Raw genomic sequence first — 22,196 nt, 5'->3', positions numbered from 1 at the left:
TTCTTTGTAACTCTGACTTTCAATAAATAAATAAATCTCTAAGAAAAAGAAAAACTTGAGACAGTCTAACTTATGAAGAAAAGAAAGTTTGTTTAGTTCACAGTTTGGGAGGTTTAAGTCTAGAATCAGGTCTCCGCACACACTGGTTAAGCCCCTGATGAGGGCCTACCTGTGGATGGAGGTACATCATGGCAGGAGTGCACGTTTCAAAAAGGAAGCCAGAGAGAGGGGGGAGGCTGGACTTGCTGCTTTTATAATAACCCTCTTGAGAGAGCTAACCAAAGTCTCACAAGAAAATACTTTAATCACTTCTGAGGGTGGGGCCCCCCATGACCCATGGGTTTCTCACTAGGCCCCACCTCTTAAAGGTCCATGCCATCTTCCACTGCCACCCTGGAGACCAAGACTCCAACACAAGAGCTTTTGGGGATGGTAGTGTCCTTTCTGTTGTGTCTTGTCTGTCACTCTGCCTATCAAATAGATTAAAAATTTATTTGAAAAATTTTTAAAGCCTCATATTTTTCATTTGCTTAATTTTATATATATTTATCTTTAATTCTTCCAATAGTCCCAGCAGTCTTTTCACACAGTTTCATAGATGGTTAAATATACCACTTAATTTTTGTTTTCTTTTAGCACCTCTGGAATGCTCTGTCCTCCTTTTTCAATCTCAACAAGTTGGTGTTTTCCAACTTTTCTGTTTTTAATTTCAGCTCTTATTTTTAATTTCCAACAATCTTTCTTTCTTATTCCCTGTTTCTCCTTTTCATATCATGTGCTTGTTGTGTGGATACAGTATCATCTCATCTCTGAGTCTTAAATAGATTTGTTTCCTGAAGCTTTCTTCTGTTTTCCAGGTCTGTTTCCTCTGGGTTCCTTCTCTCTGCTTTTGTTTGATGTTTTATCTTTCTGACTGGAGACTTTTTCCTGGATGTTAAATGGTCTATTCAAGTAGCTATCTCTTCATTCTTGAATAGACCATTAAAAAACTGTTTGAATAGACTTGTTTTTTGGTGGCCCTACCTGTTACATGATTAGATGCTGTGCTAGTTTTGTTGTTGTGGAAAGCAAACGTATCAGTGTCTACAATTTTTCTTCTGAGGATAGCTGTTTCCCCCACCCCAGTTCCTACCTGGAGGTGGGTGGTGGAAATGAGGAAGAGCCTGGCTGCTTTTATCTAGGAGCTGGGTTGGGGCTGCAGGATCAAGAGTCTCATGCTTTATGGTGGGCAGTTTTCCTTTACCCCTTTTTCACTTTGTAGCCTCATCTTGTCCACCTTTGTGCCAAGTATCTGTGAGGTCAAAATTCTCTGGTTCAAATGTCACAGAAAATAAACTTGTCTCCTACAGTTGGGGCAGGGGAGGAAGTCAGTCAACTGCATAGGCTGTGTAGGATACGTGTGGTGGTCATGGGGCACTCTTATTATCACTGTATTAAGAGGCTTTCCGTGACCCACCCCCATCCCCCGCCGCCCCGATCCTGCACCCTGCTGTGACAGCTGGGGCTTCTTAGCGTGAGCTCTTGAATGGCCAGATCAGCGACTTCTCAGCATCCTGGCCTTTGGTGAGGCCTTACACTTCCATTTCTTCTCCTTGTTCTCTACAGCGTAGACTTGGACTTCCATAGGTGTTTTTAAAAATAGACTGCTTCCTTACACAATACCAAACACTGTCCTCTGATTGTTTTTCCCACACTTCAGTGTTTAGTAGCTGCTCAGTAAATATTAGTATTTACAAAGTAAAATCTTCTCTTCCTGCTCTTGGCTTTCATTCCTTCCACTTCGTCTCAAGAAAGGAACTTGCGACCATCTCACCTCCTTGATGTCCTAGGGAGCACTGAGCAAGTCTGTTTGGCTCCCAGAAGCAGAGCAGTCGAAGATTCTCTTCACCATCGCTGCACACTCTGACTCTGTCTGCAAAGGAGCAGCAGATCACTGGGCGTTAGCGTGTTCTAGCTCCGTCCAGTGAAGCAGTCACTGCCACGTCTTAAATAGCCAAAGAGCAAAGACCAGAAGTGATTGTTAGCACAATGTTTTCAGCTGTAGATTGGCAAATAAACACATCTATGAAAAGATATGATATCTAAATGCTATATATAAGTATCTTTAAGATATAGTTTTGTTTTATTTAGTTATTCATTTGAAAGGACAACAGAGGAGGAGGAGGAGGAGAGAGAGAGAGACAGAGAGATCTTTATCCACTGGGTCACTCCCCTAATGGCCACAACAGCCAGGACTGAGCTGGGCTAAAGCCAGGAGCCAAAACCTTCATCTGGTCTCCCACATGGGTGGAAGGGGCCCAGGTCCCTGGGCCATCCTCCTGTTCTGTCTCATGTACACTAGCAGAGGCTGGATAAGAGGTGAGCACTGAGACTTGAACTGGCACTCCAACATGGAATGCTGGTCGCAAGTGGCAATTTAATCGTTGCTCAGCACTGCTGGCTCCTCCAGATATGGATTGATATAGACTATTTCTGGAAAGGCATACACGTAATTTTATCATGGTTGCCTCTGCAACTGATCTGGAGAACAAAGGAAAAAGCAGTGTTACTTTTCAATATATATCCCTTCATATTACTTACATTTCTTTGCTACATGCATATTATATTTTCAATTATAAAAGCTATTAATAATAAAGGAGCACTTAGATAAACATGTACAGTCTTCTTAGATAAGCTCAGAAAATTAAAGTTCTGGGAACGTGGCATCAAAACTCAGTCAAGGCGTTGTGGTGTAGTGGTTTAAACTGCCACCTGCAGTGGCATAAAGGCACTGGTTCGAGACCTGGCTGCTCCACTTCTGATCTGGCTCTCTGCTATGGCCTGGGAAAGCAGTGGAGGATGGCCCAAGTGCTTGGGCCCCTGTACCTACATGGGAGACCCAGAGGAGGCTCCTGTCTTCGGATCATCACAGCTCCGGTTGTTGCGGCCAATTGTGGGTAGAAGACTACCAGCGGGTAGAAGACTGACTCTCTCTCTCTCTCTCTCTCTCTCTGCCTCTCCTCTCTCTCTTTCAAAAAAATAAAATAAATATTTAAAAAAAAAAACCCTCAAGTGGCATTTCTTTCTTGGCTTATTATTTCTTTTATTTTTTAAAAGAGTTATTTATTTTTGGCTGGCGCCGCGGCTCACTAGGCTAGTCCTCTGCCTTGCGGCGCCGGCACACCGGGTTCTAGTCCCGGTCGGGGCGCCGGATTCTGTCCCGGTTGCCCCTCTTCCAGGCCAGCTCTTTGCTGTGGCCAGGGAGTGCAGTGGAGGATGGCCCAAGTGCTTGGGCCCTGCACCCCACGGGAGACCAGGATAAGCACCTGGCTCCTGCCATCGGATCAGCGCAGTGCGCTGGCTGCAGCACGCCGACCGCGGCGGCCATTGGAGGGTGAACCAACGGCAAAGGAAGACCTTTCTCTCTGTCTCTCTCTCTCACTGTCCACTCTGCCTGTCAAAAAAAAAAAAAAAGTTATTTATTTTATTTTATTTGAAAGTCAGAGTTATACAGAGAGAGAAGGAGAGGCAGAGAGGCAAAGAGAGAGAGAGTGAAAGAGAAAGAGAGGTGTCTTCCATTTTCTGGTTCACTCCCGAGTTGGCCACAATGGCCGGAGCTGTGCCGATCTGAAGCCAAGAGCAAGGATCTAATTCTGTGTCTCCCACATGGGTGCAGGGGCCAAGGACTTGGGCCATCTTCTACTGCTTTCCCAGGCCATAGCAGAGAGCTGGATTGGAAGTGGAGCAGCCAGGTCTCGAACTGGCGCCATATGGGATTCTGGCACTGCAGGTGGCAGCTTAACCCACTATGCCACTTTGGCCTATTATTTCAAATAATTTGTTAGTTGTGGTTAACAGAGGAAATAATAATAATAACTCCAATTTTATGTGATCATGAAGGCCCTGTTAACCTCTGCTTCTGCCATTCTTCCTCTGTATACTTTCTTGTAGCCCTACTCAATCTCTTACTGTTCTGCAGACATGCCAAACCCAGCCTGCCTTAGGGCCTTTGCCCTTCTGATCTTGCTTTGTGGGCCTTCTTCCTCTGGATATCCACAGGGCCTGCTTCCTTTTATTTCCTTTGAGTTTTTGCTCAGGTATCACCTTACGTAAGAGGGGCTCTCTATGACATCACCTTATTAAAAAAAAATTGTAGCACAGCATCTTAGTTGACGTAAACAACAGAAATCTGTTCATAGTTCGAAGTTGGGAGGTCCAGGATCAAGTGCCAGCCAATTCTGTTCTTGTGAGGGCCTGCTTCTGGTTGTGTCTTCAACTGGATGGAGAAAGAGAAATCATCTTTCTCTTCCTGTAAGGGCACTAATGCTGTTCCCGAGGGCTCCATCCTCTTGGTCTGTTCACCTCCCCAAGGTCCCACCTGCTAGCACCATCACATTGGGGATTAGCTTTCAGAGGTTGGGGACACAAGCATTCAGTCCATAGCAAAGTGTCCTCAGCCTCCACTCCAGTCCTCTCCTTATCCTGCTTCATTTCTCTTTGTAGCACTTTGTGTGTTTGTGTGCACGCACATGTGTGTTGTGCATGTATAACCTTATCACCACGTAATTATTTTACGTACAAGTCCGAGGGCAAGGACTTTGTTTTATATCTCCAGTACCTAGAACAAACCTGATTCAAAGTAAATGCTCAGTAAATATCTAGTAAGTGAAAACAATAGATGCTTTTGAATATGGTACTTATTTTAAAATTTGAAAAGATAAATATGTGAGAAAGCCTAAGCGTTAAGTTTCTTCTGGCAAGTTTTTACCTTTCAATGAACTTTTAAATGATTAATTTTCTTTGGCAGAGCAAGAATATGATCCTGGACCAAGCCTTTAAATATATAACAGAATTGAAGAGGCAAAATGATGAGCTCCTGCTTAATGGAGGAAACAATGAACAAGGTAAAGAGCTGAAGATTCTTTGTGTTGTTTTTCCTTTTTAACGTTTTAGCTTTTGTGTCGCAGTGAATCTGATGTGTGGCTAAACAAAGAAGCCTTTTTTTACACAAATACATTAATGTTTTTTCAAGTGAATTTAAGTATCCATATTTTGTATGAAACCCTCTGTGTTTTTTTTTTTTTTTTAAGTCATCTTTATTTGAAAAAGTTAGAGTGAGAGAAAGAGGGAGAGGGAGAGAAAGAGAGAGGTCTTCCATCAACTGGTTTACTCCCCAGATGGCTGCAATGGCTAAGACAGGGCAAGGCCAAAGCCAGGAGCCAGGAGCCAGGAGATTCTTCAGGTCTCCCATGTGGATGAAAGAGGTATAAGCACTAGGACCAACTTTCACTGCTTTTTACCAGGCCATTAGCAGGAAGCTGGATCAGAAGTGAAGTAGCCAGGACCCTAGTAATATCGGATACCGGCATTGCAGGCAGCAGCTTTACCCGCCACCCCACTACGCTGTCCCCACCCTCTGAGTTTCAATGTTTATTTTTTATTTTCTTTTCATCTACTTGAAAGGCACAGTGACACACAGAGAGAAATAGAGAGAGAGAACAGGGACAGACAGTTCTCCCATCTGCTTGTTTACTCCCAAATGCCTGCAGCAGTCAGGGCTGGGCCAGAATGAAGCCAGGAACCCAGAGCTCCACCTGGGTCTCCAACATGGGTGGCAGGGAGCCAAGCACTTGAGTCATCCTCTGCTGCCTTCCCAAGCATGTTAGCAGGAGGCTGAATCAGAAGCAGAGTAGGCAGAACTCAAACCAGCATGCCACTATAAAATGCACACATTGCAAGCAGTGACTTAACCAGCTACACCTCAACACTTGCCCCCAAAACATTCAGACCCTGCAGCCAATAGGTATAGGAGAATAGCGTTTAAGTAAATTCATCTTTGTTTAACTCTTTTCCCTCTTCTGTGTGTGACTGATCTTGAAGGTGTGTAATTTTGATTTTGGATTCCTCTGTGTCATGTTTCCGAACTCATAATGCTAATAACACTAAATCTGCTTTATTCCAGTTGGATCTTGTGATTGGGGAATCCTATGAGAATTTAGGGGGTAGTTATACTCAGTATAACTTAAAAACAAGGTAGAATATAACTGTGCTAATACTTGATGTGCCTTTACTCGAAAGGCCAAAATATTCAGTTAATAATTGTTTGCTGCATGTAATTTGTTCATTAAACTACCTGATCAAGGCCGGCGCCGTGGCTCACTAGGCTAATCCTCCGCCTAGCGGCGCCGGCACACCGGGTTCTAGTCCCGGTCGGGGCGCCGGATTCTGTCCCGGTTGCCCCTCTTCCAGGCCAGCTCTCTGCTGTGGCCAGGGAGTGCAGTGGAGGATGGCCCAGGTGCTTGGGCCCTGCACCCCACGGGAGACCAGGATAAGCACCTGGCTCCTGCCATCGGATCAGCGCGGTGCGCTGGCCGCAGCGCGCTGGCCGCGGCGGCCATTGGAGAGTGAACCAACGGCAAAGGAAGACCTTTCTCTCTGTCTCTCTCTCTCTCTCACTGTCCACTCTGCCTGTCAAAAAAAAAAAAAAAAAAAAAAAAACCTACCTGATCATTTAATGACATCTGATTTTTAGATAGAGGTGGCTATTTTTTGTTATCAACTAAATTCCATTTTTCCACTACATTGGAGAGAAGCTTTCCTAACAGCAACTAAAAAGAAAAACATATGGGGCTGGTACTGTTGCATAGTGGGCTAAGCTTCCACCTGTAGCACTGGCATCCTATGTGGGCACAGGTTCAAGTACCGGTTGCTCCTCTTCCAATCTAGCTCTCTGCTGTGGCCTGGGAAAGCAGTATAAGATGGCCCAAGTCCTTGGGCCCCTGCACTGGTGTGGGAGACCCAGAAGAAGCTCTTGGCTCCTGGCTCCTGGCTCCTGGCTCCTGGCTCCTGGCTCCTGGCTCCTGGCTTCAGATCAGCCCACCTGCGGCCATTGCGGCCATTTAGGGAGTGACCCAGCAGCCAGAAGACCTTTCTCTCTGTCTCTTCCTCTCTCTGTCTGTAACTCTACATCTCAAGTAAATAAACAAATCCCCCAAGAAAAAGAAAAACATCCAAGGCATGAGCATATAGCACACAGTAGTAGGCCAGTTTGAATTGTCTTTTATTCATGGCTCTGACAAGAGCAGGGAGTTTCCTCTGCTGGTTCAGTAGGCCACATTTAAGGGGAGAAAAATGGAATTTGCTGAGGTAGGAGCAGTGCTGGGCTGTGCATTGGGTGGGTAGGAAGAATATTCCAAAACGGATCCAGGAAGTCAGCCTTCAGAACTGTCCCTTTTTACCTTTAGTTAAATTACAGTTTATACCTCTTCTAGGACAGTAAGTCTTATATGGTCCTGCCCTTCCTTGGGAAGCTGTTATTTTTTATTTTTTTTTATTTATTTATTTATTTATTTATTTATTTATTTATTTTGACAGGCTGAGTGGATAGTGAGAGAGAGAGACTGAGAGAAAGGTCTTCCTTTTGCCGTTGGTTCACCCTCCAATGGCCGCCACGGCTGGCGTGCTGTGGCCGGCGCACCGCGCTGATCCGAAGGCAGGAGCCAGGTACTTCCTCCTGGTCTCCCACGGGGTGCAGGGCCCAAGCACTTGGGCCATCCTCCACTGCACTCCCTGGCCACAGCAGAGAGCTGGCCTGGAAGAGGGGCAACCGGGACAGAACCAGCGCCCTGACTGGGACTAGAACCCGGTGTGCTGGCGCTACAGGTGGAGGATTAGCCTAGTGAGCCGTGGCGCTGGCCGGGAAGCTGTTATATAGTTAGCTATGTAATATGAGTAGATGTTGGGTAACCATTTCAAGGCACTTCACAAAAGAAATAGTAAGGCCAAAACTTTTCTAATGAAGGCAACTTTGACTTCAGAGCACAAAGGCTGAGACAATTAAGTGGCATTAGGGGAAAGGGAAACCATTGAAAAAATACGAGTTACATAGCACTTAGAACAAGCTGAAGAGCCAGGCCATGGGTTGGGGCGGCACCTGAGGCAACTTACATTGTCATCTCTGTCAGGATCATTTTATTTCCTGATTCCTTTTCCTGCGTCTGCTCTTTCCTCATTTTGTGTCCCAGAGGTACATCCTCTGCTGCTTTCCCAGGCGCATTAAAAGGGAGCTGGATCAGAAGTGGAGCAGCCAGGACTCTAACAGGTGCCACAGTTGCAGGCGATGGCTCAACCTACTTTGCCACAATGCTGACCCCTCAGTCTTCCTATCTTAAAGTCAGAATAACCATAGTATCTACCTGGCTGACTGTATGCAAATACGCTGAGCTTATTTCTCACATCTAAGAATGATGTGAGACTCTTAGGAGGATTAAAAGAGATAGTATCAGAGAAGCACTTAGGATGAAGTGTAGCCTGTAGTAAAAGCTTGATAGGTGTGAAATGCTGTCATTGTCGTTGTTATTAAATAAGACAGCATAGAAAAGTGCCAGGCAGTATTTGTACAGTAAATGGGAACAATAGTCATTATTTGTTTATGAATGTCTTTAATTTCTAATGTCCTTGGCACTCTGACATCTTTGGTCTCTTAGCTTGAGTATATGAGAAAAATGCCCTGCTAGTCTCAGCTAATCCTCGCTGAAATGGAACCTTCTATTTCAGGCTCCCTCACAGGGGATTGGTCTTAAGGATTGAATACCTGTTGTGTGGGGAGGGCTGAGAATATCTACCATTGTGGCAAAACAGATTAGGATATATGGGTCACAGAGCTTAAACACCAGCAGCCAAAGCTGCCCCTTTAATAAACTCATGGGTGAAGCTGTCTCCCTTAGAAAGGAATAAGAGAGGGGCCGGCGCTGTGGCGCAGTGGGTTAAAGCCCTGGCCTGCAGTGCCAGCATCCCGTTTGGGCACCAGTTCTAGTCCTGGCTGCTCCTCTTCCGATCCAGCTCTCTGCTATGGCCTGAGAAAGCAGTGGAAGATGGCCCAAGTCCTTGGGTCCCTGCACCCATGTGGGAGACCCAGAGGAAGCTCCTGGCTCCTGGCTTCAGATCGGATCGGATCAGCACGGCTCCCACTGTTGCAGCCAACTGAGGAGTGAACCAGCGAATGGAAGACCTCTCTCTCTGTAACTCTGTCTTTCAAATAAATAAAAATAAATCTTTAAAAAGAAAAAAGAGTAGGAGTGTGACAGACACCTTCACTTCTCAATAGCACCCCACCTTGGCCCTCTCAAGGAAAATACGGGTTCCATTGCTGTACTTTCTTTGGGATTCCTACCACTTCTTATGTGTTGTTGTTCTTTTCAGTCTCCATTGTTACAAAGGATAAAATAAAAACCAAAACTGCTTACAAGAGAGACTGTGAGGAGAGTCTCTAAAATCTTCATGGAAAATATGTTTTATGAAAAAAAAAACTATCCATGAATTCAAAATAACTTTTGCACCAAAATAAACTTATCATTTAATTCTGTTTCCGTGAACTTTTTGAAGTACGCTTGTATTACTAAAGTAATGTTAGCTGTTGCAGCATTTGAATGGTATTTCTATGGATATTCAATGTTATTTTCCAAGCATGTTACTGTGATGTAAGTATGTCTTGCCTAGCTTTACCTGTGTAAGTACCCTTGTGGAAATTTTTAATTTGGGAACTTTGAGATTTTTACATTACAAGTAATTTTTCAGTTGTTGCCCTTTAAAGATATATATTTTTTAAAAGGCATATTTTAAAAGATATATATTTTTAAAAGATATATATTTTTGAGGTGAGGGTTTGAGACACCATTCCTTTTTGGTTTTTTTAAAGATTTACTTATTTTTTGAAAGAGCTACAGAGAGAGAAAGAGACAGAGATAGAGAGAGAGATCTTCCATCTGCTGGTTCACTCCCCAAATGACTGTAATGGCCATGGCTGGGCCAGGCTGAGGCCAGGAGCGTTATCCAGGTCTCCCAGATGGGTAGCAGGGGCCCAAGTACTTACTTGGGCCATCTTCCGTTGCTTTCCCAGGATATTAGCAGGGAGCTGGATCAGAAATGGAGCAACCAAGACTCAAACCTGTGCCCTTATGAGATGCTGGCGTTGCAGGCAGTGGCTTTACCTGCTTCACCATAACACCAACCCCTGAGATGCCATTCCAAGAAAAGAAAGAACTTGTATTAGAAAAGACCTGATGATTCTCACTAGGGGTGTTTAGAATGCTGGCAGGAGCATTCAGTAGTTTAATACACTATTCCTTCTTAAGTTCTAAAAACTGACATTCACTTGTATTTTTTAATTTTTATTTTTAATGGTATAGCTGAAGAAATTAAAAAGCTACGGAAGCAACTGGAAGAAATCCAAAAAGAAAATGGACGATATATTGAATTACTGAAAGCAAATGACATCTGCTTATATGATGATCCCACAATCCACTGGAAAGGAAATCTTAAGAACTCAAAGGTCTCTGTTGTTATTCCGAGTGACCAAGTTCAAAAAAATATCATTGTTTATTCTAATGGGAGTCAGCCTGGTGGAAACAGCCAGGGAACAGCTGTTCAGGGGATAACCTTTAATGTTGGTCATAATTTACAGAAACAAACCGCCAACGTGGTGCCAGTGCAGAGGACTTGCAATCTTGTGACTCCTGTGTCTATTTCTGGAGTTTACCCTTCGGAAAACAAGCCATGGCATCAGACCACCGTTTCTGCATTGGCTTCCAACCAGCCTGTCCCTCTTTGTCTTCCTGCTACCATTTCTGCTCAGAATATTCTCGAGCTTTCCACCTCTGAAAGCGAATCAAGTGTGCTGGGTGTCACTAATGGCTCACTGATCGCTGTTCCAGTTGGGCCTGAACCCCACCAACATCGTTCTTTGAACACACGTCTAAATGATCGACACTCTTCTGACAATAAGAATGGGCAAGAGAGCCCCAAATTATTAAAGACGACAACCTCTTGTGCTACAAGCATCCCCCCCAGCTCCTCAGCAACTGCCAGTAAAGTGTGCCAGGGAAACAAGTCCTGTCTGAGCATACAGGACCTCAGAGGTGACCTTCAGAACACCTTAGTTGTATCAGTTACCACTACCGTCTGTTCCCAGCCTCCCAGATCCACAGGTGATTCTTCTCCAGTGAGCATCAGCAAGAGTGCAGATTCGACAAGTACAACCACTGCGGTGGCACCATCTGCCCCTGGAGTAGGGAGGACTACCACTTCTGTAAGCGCTCTTTCTACTAATTCTCTGGACAGTGGTTGGACTTGTTCTTTGCCTTCTTCAAGTGTTAGCACTTCAGATTTGAAAAACATTAACAGCCTTACCCGAATTTCTTCAGCTGGAAACACACAGACAACATGGACTACTTTGCAACTGGCAGGAAACACTATTCAGCCTTTAAGCCAGACATCATCTTCCACTGTGACTCCAGTATTAAATGAGTCTGGTACTAGTCCCACCACAAGCAGCCACAGTAGACACATAGCTCCAGCCGTCAGCCTAAATAATTCCTTTCCAGCAGATGGGCAGCCAGTTGAGCAAGTAGTTGTAACCTTGCCTTCTTGTCCATCTTTACCTATGCAGCCACTAATTGCCCAGCCGCAAGTTAAATCTCAGCCTCCAAAAAGTATCCTTCCGCTGAATTCAGCAATGCAGGTGATCCAGATGGCACAGCCAGTTGGGTCGGCCATTAGTGCAGCTCCGGCTAATCAAAACGTTATCATTCTTCAGCCACCCAGCTCTGCCCCATGCCCAGCGGTGGTGAGGGCAGAGGTTCCCAGCCAAACAGTCGGTCAGCAGATAGTGATCATACAGGCAGCTAATCAGAATCCTTTGCCGCTTCTCTCTGCTCCACCTCCTGGTTCTGTTCGACTCCCTATCAATGGAGCTAATGCTATAATAGGGTCGAATAATGCAATGCAAAATGTTTCAGCTCCACAAACTTTCGGAGGAAAGCATCTCGTCCATATATTACCAAGACCTTCATCTTTATCAACATCTAATTCAACACAAACTTTTTCTGTCACCATGTCAAACCAACAACAGCCTCAAACCATCTCTTTAAACGGACAGCTCTTTGCTTTGCAGCCTGTGATGACTTCATCAGGAACTACAAATCAAACCCCTATGCAAATTATTCAACCCACCACCAGCGAAGATCCAAATACCAATGTTGCCCTGAATACATTTGGTGCTTTGGCCAGCCTCAATCAAAGTATATCGCAGATGGCTGGGCAAAGCTGTGTACAGTTGTCTATTAGCCAGCCTGCCAATTCTCAAACTGCTGCAAAAAGTCAGACCACCCCAGCTAACTGTGTTCCATTAACAACAGCTGTAGCACCTCCCGTAACCACAGACAATTCAGCCACACTACCCAGTACTTATAATCTAGTGACTGCTCCCCCAGCAAACACTGTCACTTGTTTGCCACCTACTGTGAAGTCAAAAAGGTTGAATAAGAAGCCAGGTGCCAAAAAACCCTTAGCAGCCAGCAAACCAGCATGCCCCCTGAATGCAGGCCGAGATGCTGGCAAATTAGACTGCCCCAGGGCTGAAGGCTCAGCGGAGCCGTCCTGTAACGATGGACTGCTGGAGAACCTCCCCAGTGTGTTACCATCTGTTGCTGTGTCCCAGTCAAATACTGTAAGTGTTCCTGTGTCACAGTCTTCAGATGTTCTGAATTCTCAGTCAGTGATACCTGAGTCTGTATCCAAATATAAGTCAGCGGAAGAATCTCCTTCACCCTCCCAAGAATCTGTCACAAGTGAACATTTTACAGTGGCTCCAGCAAAACCCAAAGATTCTACCCCTACTCTGCAACAAGAGACGTCTCAGGATAAAACAGCAGCTAGTTCAGCTCTGTCAGATGCTGCCACATCCTGCACTTCAGCCAGTGTGTTCATTCCATCTCCAAACGATGCCCACGTTTTGGCTTCTCAGGTTTCTGACTTGTCATCTACCGCAAGCACTACGACTACTGACTGTGTTTCTGAGGTAGAAATCATTGCTGAACCTTGCAGGGTTGAGCCAGATTCGTCAAATACAGCGCAAAACACAGGTGTCTTAAAGGGACAAGGTTTAACTACATTGCTTTCGGATCTTGCTAAAGAAAAGGACCCTCAGAAATCACCTCTTTCGATGCAGATGGATAATCCTGACTTTTCTTCCGAAAATTCTAAAACAGCTGACTCAGGGGTGGCTTTACATCCCAAACAGGAACTGCTGCTGATGAATAATGATGAAAGAGATCCCCCCCAGCACCATTCCTGCCTCCCGGATCAGGAGGCTATCAGCGGCTCCTTGCTCAGCAGTCGGCAGGCTGACTCCCCGATGTCAACCAGCTCTGGCAGCAGCCGCAGTTTCTCAGTTGCATCCATGCTTCCTGAAACAACTAGAGAGGACGTGACCAGCCACGCAACAACGCACGCCTGCGACAGCTGTACCTTTGCGGAGCAAACTGACATAGTGGCTCTTGCAGCAAGAGCTATTTTTGACCAGGAGAACCTTGAGAAGGGAAGAGTCAGCGTCCAGGCTGATAGGAGGGAAGTTGCTTCCAAGCCTCCTGAAGCATCACCGTTAGAAGGAGACCAGCCTTTTAAGTCACAGCTTCCTAAGGAGAATGGCCCAGGACAAGCAGAAGGAGCACCGAATGGATTGCATGCTCAGGATTCAGCTGAAGCAGCCGTGGAGAAGTCAAGCTGTTCACTAGGAATTAAAACGTCGAATGCTCCTTTGCAGGTTTCAACTTCTCAGCCACCAAGCATCACTAGTTTAAGCGTGAATAACCTTATCCATCAGAGCAGCATCAGCCGCCCTCTGGTCAGCTGTGCCGGTTTAGCGCAGACTTCAGAGCCAACGACTGTTCCTGCAACGGTCGGTCTGACCGTTCCATCCAGCTCCTATGGCAGCCAGCCTCCTGGGCCGTCTCTCATGACAGAATATTCCCAGGAACAACAGCTAAGTACCATGACTAGTGCTATACCGAATTCACAGATTCAGGAGCCGCTCTTAAAGTCAAGTCATGAAGGCCGTAAAGATTCTGCTAAGCGGGCCGTCCAAGAGGACCTTTTACTGTCTTCGGCCAAACGTCAAAAGCATTGTCAGCCAGCCCCACTGAGGCTTGAAAATATGTCCCTGATGAGCCGAACTCCAGACAGCATTTCCGATCAAACGCAAATGATGGTCAGTCAGATGCCTCCCAACTCTTCCAACTCAGTCGTGCCCGCCAGCACGCCAGCCCACGGAGACGGCCTCACACGATTATTTCCACCTAGTAGCAACTTTGTGGCCCCTGTGTTGAGGCAAGCTGAAGTCCAGTGTGGCTCGCAGCCTCCGGTAGCTGAGCAGCAGCAAACCCAGGCAAGTCAGCATCTGCAGGTGCTGCAGCAGCACGTGCCCGCTCAGGCGGTGTCTCACCTGCACAGTAACCATCTCTACGTCAAGCAGCAGCAGCAGCAGCAGCAGCAGCAGCAGCAGCAAGCAGGGCAGCTCAGAGAGAGGCATCACTTGTACCAGCTGCAGCACCATGTACCTCACGCCGAGAATGCTGTCCACTCCCAGCCCCACAGTGTCCACCAACAGAGGACTCTACAACAGGAGGTCCAGATGCAGAAAAAGAGGAATCTCATTCAGCCCCAGGCCTCTCAGCTCTCCTTACAACCAAAGCATCATGGGACGGACCAGTCCCGGCCCAAGAGTGGTCAGCCCCATCCCCACCATCAGCAGCTGCAGCAGCAGATGCAGCAGCACTTTGGGAGTTCCCAGCCAGAGAAGAACTGTGAAAACCCGTCAGCCAGCCGGCCCCACCATAACCACCCCCAGAACCACCTCAGTCAAGACATCCTGCACCAGCAGCAGGATGTGGGAAGCAGGCAGCAAGGGTCAGCAGTTTCTTCTGAACATGTATCTGGGCATAATCCAATGCAGAGGCTTTTGACATCAAGAGCCTTAGAGCAACAAATGGTGTCCCAGCCTAGCATTGTGAGTAGACCTTCAGACATGCCTTGTACTCCGCACAGGCCAGAAAGAAACAGAGTTTCAAGTTACTCTGCTGAGGCTCTCATCGGAAAGACCTCGTCTAATTCAGAGCAGAGAATGGGTATATCTATTCAGGGTTCCAGGGTTTCAGATCAGCTTGAAATGAGAAACTATCTTGATGTTCCCAGAAATAAGAGTTTGGCTATTCATAACATGCAGGCTCGTGTGGACCACACTGTTGCCTCAGAGATCCGCCTTTCAGATTGTCAGACGTTTAAGCCAAGTGGAGCCAGCCAACCGCCACAGAGTAATTTTGAAGTACAGTCTTCGAGAAATAATGAAATAGGTAACCCTCCTGTATCATCTTTGCGGAGTATGCAGTCCCAGGCTTTTCGAATTAGTCAAAACACTGGTCCCCCACCAATCGACCGGCAAAAGAGATTACCTTATCCACCAGTCCAGAGCATCCCATCAGGAAATGCCATCCCGCCAAGGGACGGTGAAAATACGTGTCACCAGAGTTTCATGCAGAGCTTACTTGCCCCTCACCTCGGTGATCAGGTCATTGGGAACCAACGGTCACTCTCAGAGCATCAGAGGAACGCACAGTGTGGTCCATCCTCTGCAATTGAATACAATTGTCCTCCAGCTCATGAAAGCGTCCATATCAGAAGAGAGAGTGAGAGTCAGAATAGAGAAAGTTGTGACATGTCTTTAGGTGCAATTAACACCCGCAACAGCGCCTTGAATATTCCTTTTTCAAGCTCTTCTTCCTCAGGAGATATTCAGGGTCGAAACACAAGTCCCAGTGTTTCTGTGCAGAAGTCCAACCCCATGAGGATTACTGACAGTCATGGGACTAAGGGCCACATGAACCCTCCGGTCACAACCAACATGCATGGGGTTGCAAGGCCAGCTTTACCACACCCATCTGTTTCTCATGGAAATGCTGACCAAGGGGCTCCTGTACGTCAAGCTAATTCTTCAGTTGCCCAGAGATCAAGGCACCCCCTGCAAGATAGCAGTGGTTCCAAAATTCGTCAACCTGAAAGGAATCGTTCTGGAAACCAAAGACATAGTAATGTCTTTGATCCAAGTCTTCCCCATCTTCCTCTCTCTACAAGTGGAAGTATGATTCTTGGACGTCAACAGCCTGCTGCAGAGAAGAGAGGAAGTATTGTTCGTTTCATGCCTGATAGCCCACAAGTACCTAATGATAATTCAGGTCCTGACCAGCATACGCTATCACAAAATTTTGGTTTTCCTTTTATTCCTGAGGGTGGCATGAATCCACCAATAAATGCTAATACTTCATTCATTCCACAGGTTTCTCAGCCTAGTGCCACTCGAACTCCAGCCCTAATCCCAGTAGATCCCCAAAATACTCTCCCCTCCTTCTATCCCCCATACTCTCCTGCTCATCCTACACTGTCCAATGATATCTCAATCCCCTACTTCTCCAATCAGATGTTCTCAAATCCCAGCACAGAGAAGGTGAACGGCGGAAGTTTAAATAACCGATTTGGATCAATTCTATCTCCTCCTAGACCTGTTGGTTTTGCTCAGCCAAGTTTTCCTCTTCTCCCCGATATGCCACCAATGCACATGACCAACTCTCATTTATCAAACTTTAATATGACATCCTTATTTCCAGAAATAGCTACAGCTCTTCCTGATGGCTCAGCAATGTCACCTTTGCTCACAATTGCAAACTCCTCTGCCTCTGACTCCTCCAAGCAGTCCTCAAACAGACCTGCCCACAACATAAGCCATATTTTAGGTCATGACTGCAGCTCAGCTGTTTAAATGCTGATAAACTAAACATAAAGGTAATGGGTGAGATTACAAATGCATTTGTGTGTGCTGCACACAGACATGTACATGAAGAGAGGGATTGTGTGTTTGTGTCTTTGTATAATCAATGTTCAGTTCTCTTTTAAATGCAGAGAAGCCATGTCAGAGATGGTGCAAATACTGAGTTGTCAAAAACTATCTTTTGTTTTTAATTGCATGGTGTGCTTTTTTATTTTCCAAGGAGATTTACATTTCAAAGGTTGATCTGTAATCCTTTGCTCCATAAATACTAATCAACTGGAAGTTAAGGGAAATCATTTTGGCATGTCTTGGATTGTAGTAAGGAGCCTAAATTTTTAAACTTGATTGCTGATAATTTAGATAGTTCAGTTGCTACCCAAAAATATCACAGCTTGATAAAACATCAAGTGCTGGCTAATATCAACTAAACAGTTTCTTACCCATGGTATGTTATGGATTGACTTAGAATTGAATATCCGTAGTTCAATGCAAGCAGTTAGCACATAAATCAGTTGTTTAATTAACCTTCATTCCTGAAGTTGGGTTTAGGCGGATTATTCTTCCTTACTTATAACAATTAATAAATTATCTGAATTTCATGTCCTGTTCCTCACATTAGGGAGCCACACTATCCTTTAATGTGCCAAGATCCTTTGAGGCAAAGGTCTTCCGTAGACAATTAGCCTTAGAAACAGAAAGCTAAAAAGTAAATTAATGTTTTCCATTTTGTACCAGGCCACAAGGATAACAGCAGTTACCTTGCATGGAGTTTTTAACTATTGATGTTTCATCAACTGAGTTTTGATTTAGTATTTTATCTCCATTTAATTTATTGCACCTTGAAATAAATTCTTTTTATTTAAATATTAGGACCAATCAGTAAATGATGTGTTTGGAAGCTACACTTTTATTTGAGCCTTACTTTTAAAATATTTCTGAAGAGTTTTAAGCTCTGTCAGTATTTTCATTTACTGATACTTATATTTTAAATACGGCATTGTATATTGTATGATTATCCTTCATAACAGAACTATAATGAGATGAATTTGTTCACTATTTTTCTTGATGATAGGTATGAATAGGTGCTTCAGGATAAATCTTTATGTCTCTGTGTGTGAGAGTGTATGTGTACACAGACAGATTTTAAAGTATAAACTGGTCCTTACCATTCCACAATGTATATATACTTCAGAACATCATGTTGTACATGAGAAATAGACAGATTTATCTGTTAAGTTAAAAATAATTTTTTGAAAAACTAAGCCTACCTTCTGAAAATGGAAAATTGAGACCTGCGAAAGAATAGAAAACTTGATGTAGGTTTGGGTGTTTAAAAGCCCCACTGAAGGTCATAAGTTTAAAAACACATGTATTGAATTTTGAAAACTTAAGCTAAGAAAGCAACTGTATATACCCATTTTCTTAAACCCACTACTTTTTTGTTCTATTCTGCCAAAAATGGGAGAGGGTGGGAGAGATGCATATAAATTGTGTGTCTGCTCTGTTAAAGAAGTGAACCCAAGGACCAGTGTTTTTGTTACTGTGTTTTCACCCTAAAAACACTGCGGCCTCAGGCCTGGTCAGAGCAGCAAGCTCCAGTGAATACCTCCTCTGAAGACTCAGCAAAAGGGTCACCTGTGCCTCTGCAACCGTTCCTACCCAATGGCCCTGTTGCTGCTGCCAACTACAGCGGCCTGCGGGGGCGGAAGCTCCCTTCCACCAGGAAAGCCTGGATTTTCTCCCTTTGAAAGGGTCTTGGAGAAGAATGGGAGAGCTTCACACACAAGTTACTTAAGACAACAGATAATCACAGCTCTTAGAATTTTTTTGAAGGGGGAAAAAAGATTTATAAGTTGCTTTTTAATTCTCTTAGAGACTGAATTTTAAGCTTTAACATTGAAGGTTTCCTTTGTACTTGAAAGATCCAATCTGCCAATTTCAGGAAGGGCAGTTTTCTGTGCATTTAGCTGTTCATTCTCCCGTGTTCTTTTCTCTCATACACACACGCATGCACACACACACGCAATGGCAGTTGAGGTCCAAAAAACTGGGGACAGCTAGATATAATTGGAACTAAGATAATAGCTTAGGAGATGCTCCCTTTCAGCATGGCAATGCAAAGACCTCAGCACCTGGGCTTCCCGCCTTTTGTGTTGTGCTGATTGTATTTTCTTGTTCGCTTGCCTTTGCATTTCTGAGAACTTTTGCAAGAATGTAACACTTCAGTATTGAATGAATCTCAGTAAGGCTTATTTGACCATCTGAAGGAAGATGTGACTGTCTACAAAGAACTGGGTACCTACTTAGACTTAGCTCCCGCTTCACTTTGCAGACATATGCTTATGATCGGTTCAGAATCAGGCTCAGTTCTGAAAGTGTTGCCACCACAGTGCTCTTACTTGATTTTAAAGCATGACTATATGAGACTTCCCAGCAGTACTAAGTATTCAGTGGGTAGAGCTCTGATTTGAAGGAGGAAATTTGTTGTACAGTATCCAGTGTAAAGGAATGAAAGAAAATGCAGTTAATTTTGGGTATAGTAAATTTAATGTTATTCTTGGCTCGCCAAAATACGACTGTAGGAAGAACTTTTTCCACAAATAATTTCATAACTTTGGGAAATATACATAGTTATGTCTGAGGTGTAAGTGAGAATCATTTCTCTTCCTCTCTTTTAGCATCGTTGACCATTCAGTTACAGAAAGTGGTTGATTCCTGTCAACGTTTAACCATTAGTTACAATGAGGTGAAAATTGTGTTTCTCTTCATGCATAACTTCATCAATGACTGTGAGATGCATCAGTCATAAATGAAAGGAATCCAATTTGATGTTATTTCTTTTGGGGGAAGATACATGTTGCTTTGGGATGTCTTGTATGTTGTTCTGTACCACTTCAGGAAGTTTGTTTTTGTGGGAACTTTTGGGGTACCAGAGAAGGCACTTTTTTCTAAGTAAGGCACAAGACTTCCACAGTGATCATGCTTTATAAAATGTAATATATCAGAACTGTGGGGAGGGAATGAAGGGAGTGTTCTCTTGCAGCGATTTCCAGTCACACACCAGGGTTGTGTTGAACTGCAATGAAGGTGGACTTTTAAAAACCAACCCTCCGAAAACACATAGTTAAGCATGGCCTTGCTCTTGCTTTAACTTCATGAAGAGGGTAAAACAACATACACTCCAGATAATGTGGTGAAACAGTTTAAGGGAATAACGTTAAAATTTTGAGGAAAGATAAAGACTCAGTAATATGCACCTGCTTAGCTCTGTCCTTTTGATCCATGGGTCCCTAGGCTCGTGCTTCTTTCAGCTGCTCCCTGTCAACAGAGTGGCAGGGACCCTGGTCGTTTTCTTAGCAGAGTCATTACTCCTTTGCCTCGAAGCATGCGGTGGACCTACCAACTCTTAGATCACGGTGTGGTAGTGAGTCCTATTCCCAAATCTCTGACTCCAGTTCCTGGCTTTGACAACCTCTATGCTTCCTTTTCTTGTAAGGGACAACAATTTTTGAAACAATATTAGTTCAGAATTCATTTTAAATGTTTAAAATATCACAATGTGCCATATAGTTCTGTTCTTTGATTTGATGAACTTTTCCTTCCAATGGCGGAATGAAGAAAGGGCAAATGTACAAAAATAAAATGTGTTCGTGTTCTTAGGCATCTGGAAGTCACTGTTACAATTCTGTTATCTATCTAAATTGTGTCTGTGCTTGGAAGTAATGTGCCTATGGTTGTGAATACCTAGAAGGCAATGGGAGTAGCCAACCAGAGGAACTAGTTTGAAGTTAATCTCTCTGTGATGATTTTATGATACCTATATGCAAATTAAAGGCAGGAGTTAGTTTCGTCTTGAGATGCCTCTCTGACTAAATGTCACCATTTTTCCTTCCCAGAATTGTCACTTAGCTACATTCTCTCGGCGTTCTACTCTTTTTGTGAGGTTTCTACTAGAGTGAAATCAAAAAGATTATTTCTTTTTTTTTTTTTTTTTTTTTTTTTTTTTTTTTTTTTATCTTTTATTTAATGAATATAAATTTCCAAAGTACGTCTCATGGGTTACAATGGCTTTCCCCCCCATACCGTCCCTCCCACCCACCACCCTCCCCTTTCCCACTCCCTCTCCCCTTCCATTCACATCAAGATTCATTTTCGATTATCTTAGTATACAGAAGATCAGCTTAGTATACCTTAAGTAAGGATTTCAACAGTTTGTTCCCACACAGAAACATAAAGTGAAAAATAATAGATGATTTTTTTTTAAATGATGATGAAATCAGATCAGACCTATTGTCATGTTTAATCCCAGTGAGAGTCAAGTTGGGAATTGATAGTTTCTTTTTTTTTTTTTTTTAACAGAAGATCAGTTTAGTGTACATTAAGTAAAGATTTCAACAGTTTGCACCCCCATAGAAACACAAAGTGAAATATACTGTTTGAGTACTCGTTATAGCATTAAGCCTCAGTGTACAGCACATTAAGGACAGAGATCCTACATGAGGAGTAAGTGCACAGTGACTCCTGTTGTTGACTTTACAAATTGACACTCCTGTTTATGGCATCAGTAATCTCCCTATGCACCAGTCATGAGTTTCCAAGGCTATGGAAGCCCCTTGAGTTCTCCGACTCTTATCTTGTTTAGACAAGGTCATAGTCAAAGTGGAGGTTCTCTCCTCCCTTCAGAGAAAGGCACCTCCCTCTTTGAAGACCTGTTCTTTCCACTGGGATCTCACTCACAGAGATCTTTCAAAAAGATTATTTCTACTAGAGTCTGCGATGGACACTAAGTTTAGATTGTCTAGGTTGAGGCAGTCTCATCCATGCTGGGGAGAAGCGTTTCCGTGTTGGACACACAGCTGGTAGTTCTGTCCACATGCCTCTGCCCTGGTACTGCACTTTACCTGAAATTGTGCCTCTGGTCCTTAGACCGGCTACTGGGACATATCGCTCACCCACCCCTCTGTTACAGGAAAGGGCCAGCTGGGAGGGTTCATGATGGATAGTCAGACGCTTCCTAGAAGACAAGAACAGCTGATGTTTTCGCACTGTTGCCTTATCATTCTCTGAGCCATCTTTGAAGCTCATCTCATAAGAAAAAACTTAGCTAGTTAGTGGCAAACCTTTTCAACTCAGAGCTTGTATGTGGTGATCATTCCACATCCTTATATCTAGATTTGCAGAAACTCTGTCAGTGGAATTTTTGTGGCATGTGTATGTGATCAGATGCTCGGTAAATATGAGCCAACTTGGCTTGAAAATATTGGGTATAATATCAAAACCAGTGTCATTGTGGATGACTGTATAATCTACCACTAGAACATTTCGTGAGACCCAGAGGGTAACCCTTCATTCATAACACAAATTTTTTTAAAAAGATGATATTTAATTTTTTGGCTTAGTTGTGTGTGTGCACACCCATACTAAGTCATAGAGGCTTAAAACTTGATCCATCTAAATATCTTCTCCACTTTTTTGAAATATCTCTGTCGTCCCACCCCTGAAGTCTTAAAATCATTTCTCACCTGTGAGGTCACTGAGGCACTGGACTTGACTACAGTGGTAA

The 22,196-nt window shown here is 44.1% G+C and overlaps 1 protein-coding gene across 1 annotated transcript in view; it reads left to right on the top strand.

Moving 5' to 3' along the window:
- Nucleotides 1–20,296, top strand: part of USF3 (upstream transcription factor family member 3) — a 63,154-nt gene extending 42,858 nt beyond the window's left edge. The window contains exons 6-7 of the mRNA XM_051819036.2: nucleotides 4,787–4,883; nucleotides 10,167–20,296. Coding sequence (XP_051674996.2) covers nucleotides 4,787–4,883; nucleotides 10,167–16,624 — 6,555 coding nt within the window. The 3' untranslated portion in view covers nucleotides 16,625–20,296. The remainder of the gene's footprint in view (nucleotides 1–4,786; nucleotides 4,884–10,166) is intronic.
- Nucleotides 20,297–22,196: the final 1,900 nt, after the last annotated feature.

The sequence above is a fragment of the Oryctolagus cuniculus genome, chromosome 4 (genome assembly GCF_964237555.1).
Source record: "Oryctolagus cuniculus chromosome 4, mOryCun1.1, whole genome shotgun sequence".
Classification (NCBI taxonomy): domain Eukaryota; kingdom Metazoa; phylum Chordata; class Mammalia; order Lagomorpha; family Leporidae; genus Oryctolagus; species Oryctolagus cuniculus.
Note: the sequence above shows the minus strand (reverse complement) of the source record. Positions and strands in the feature narration are given on the sequence as shown.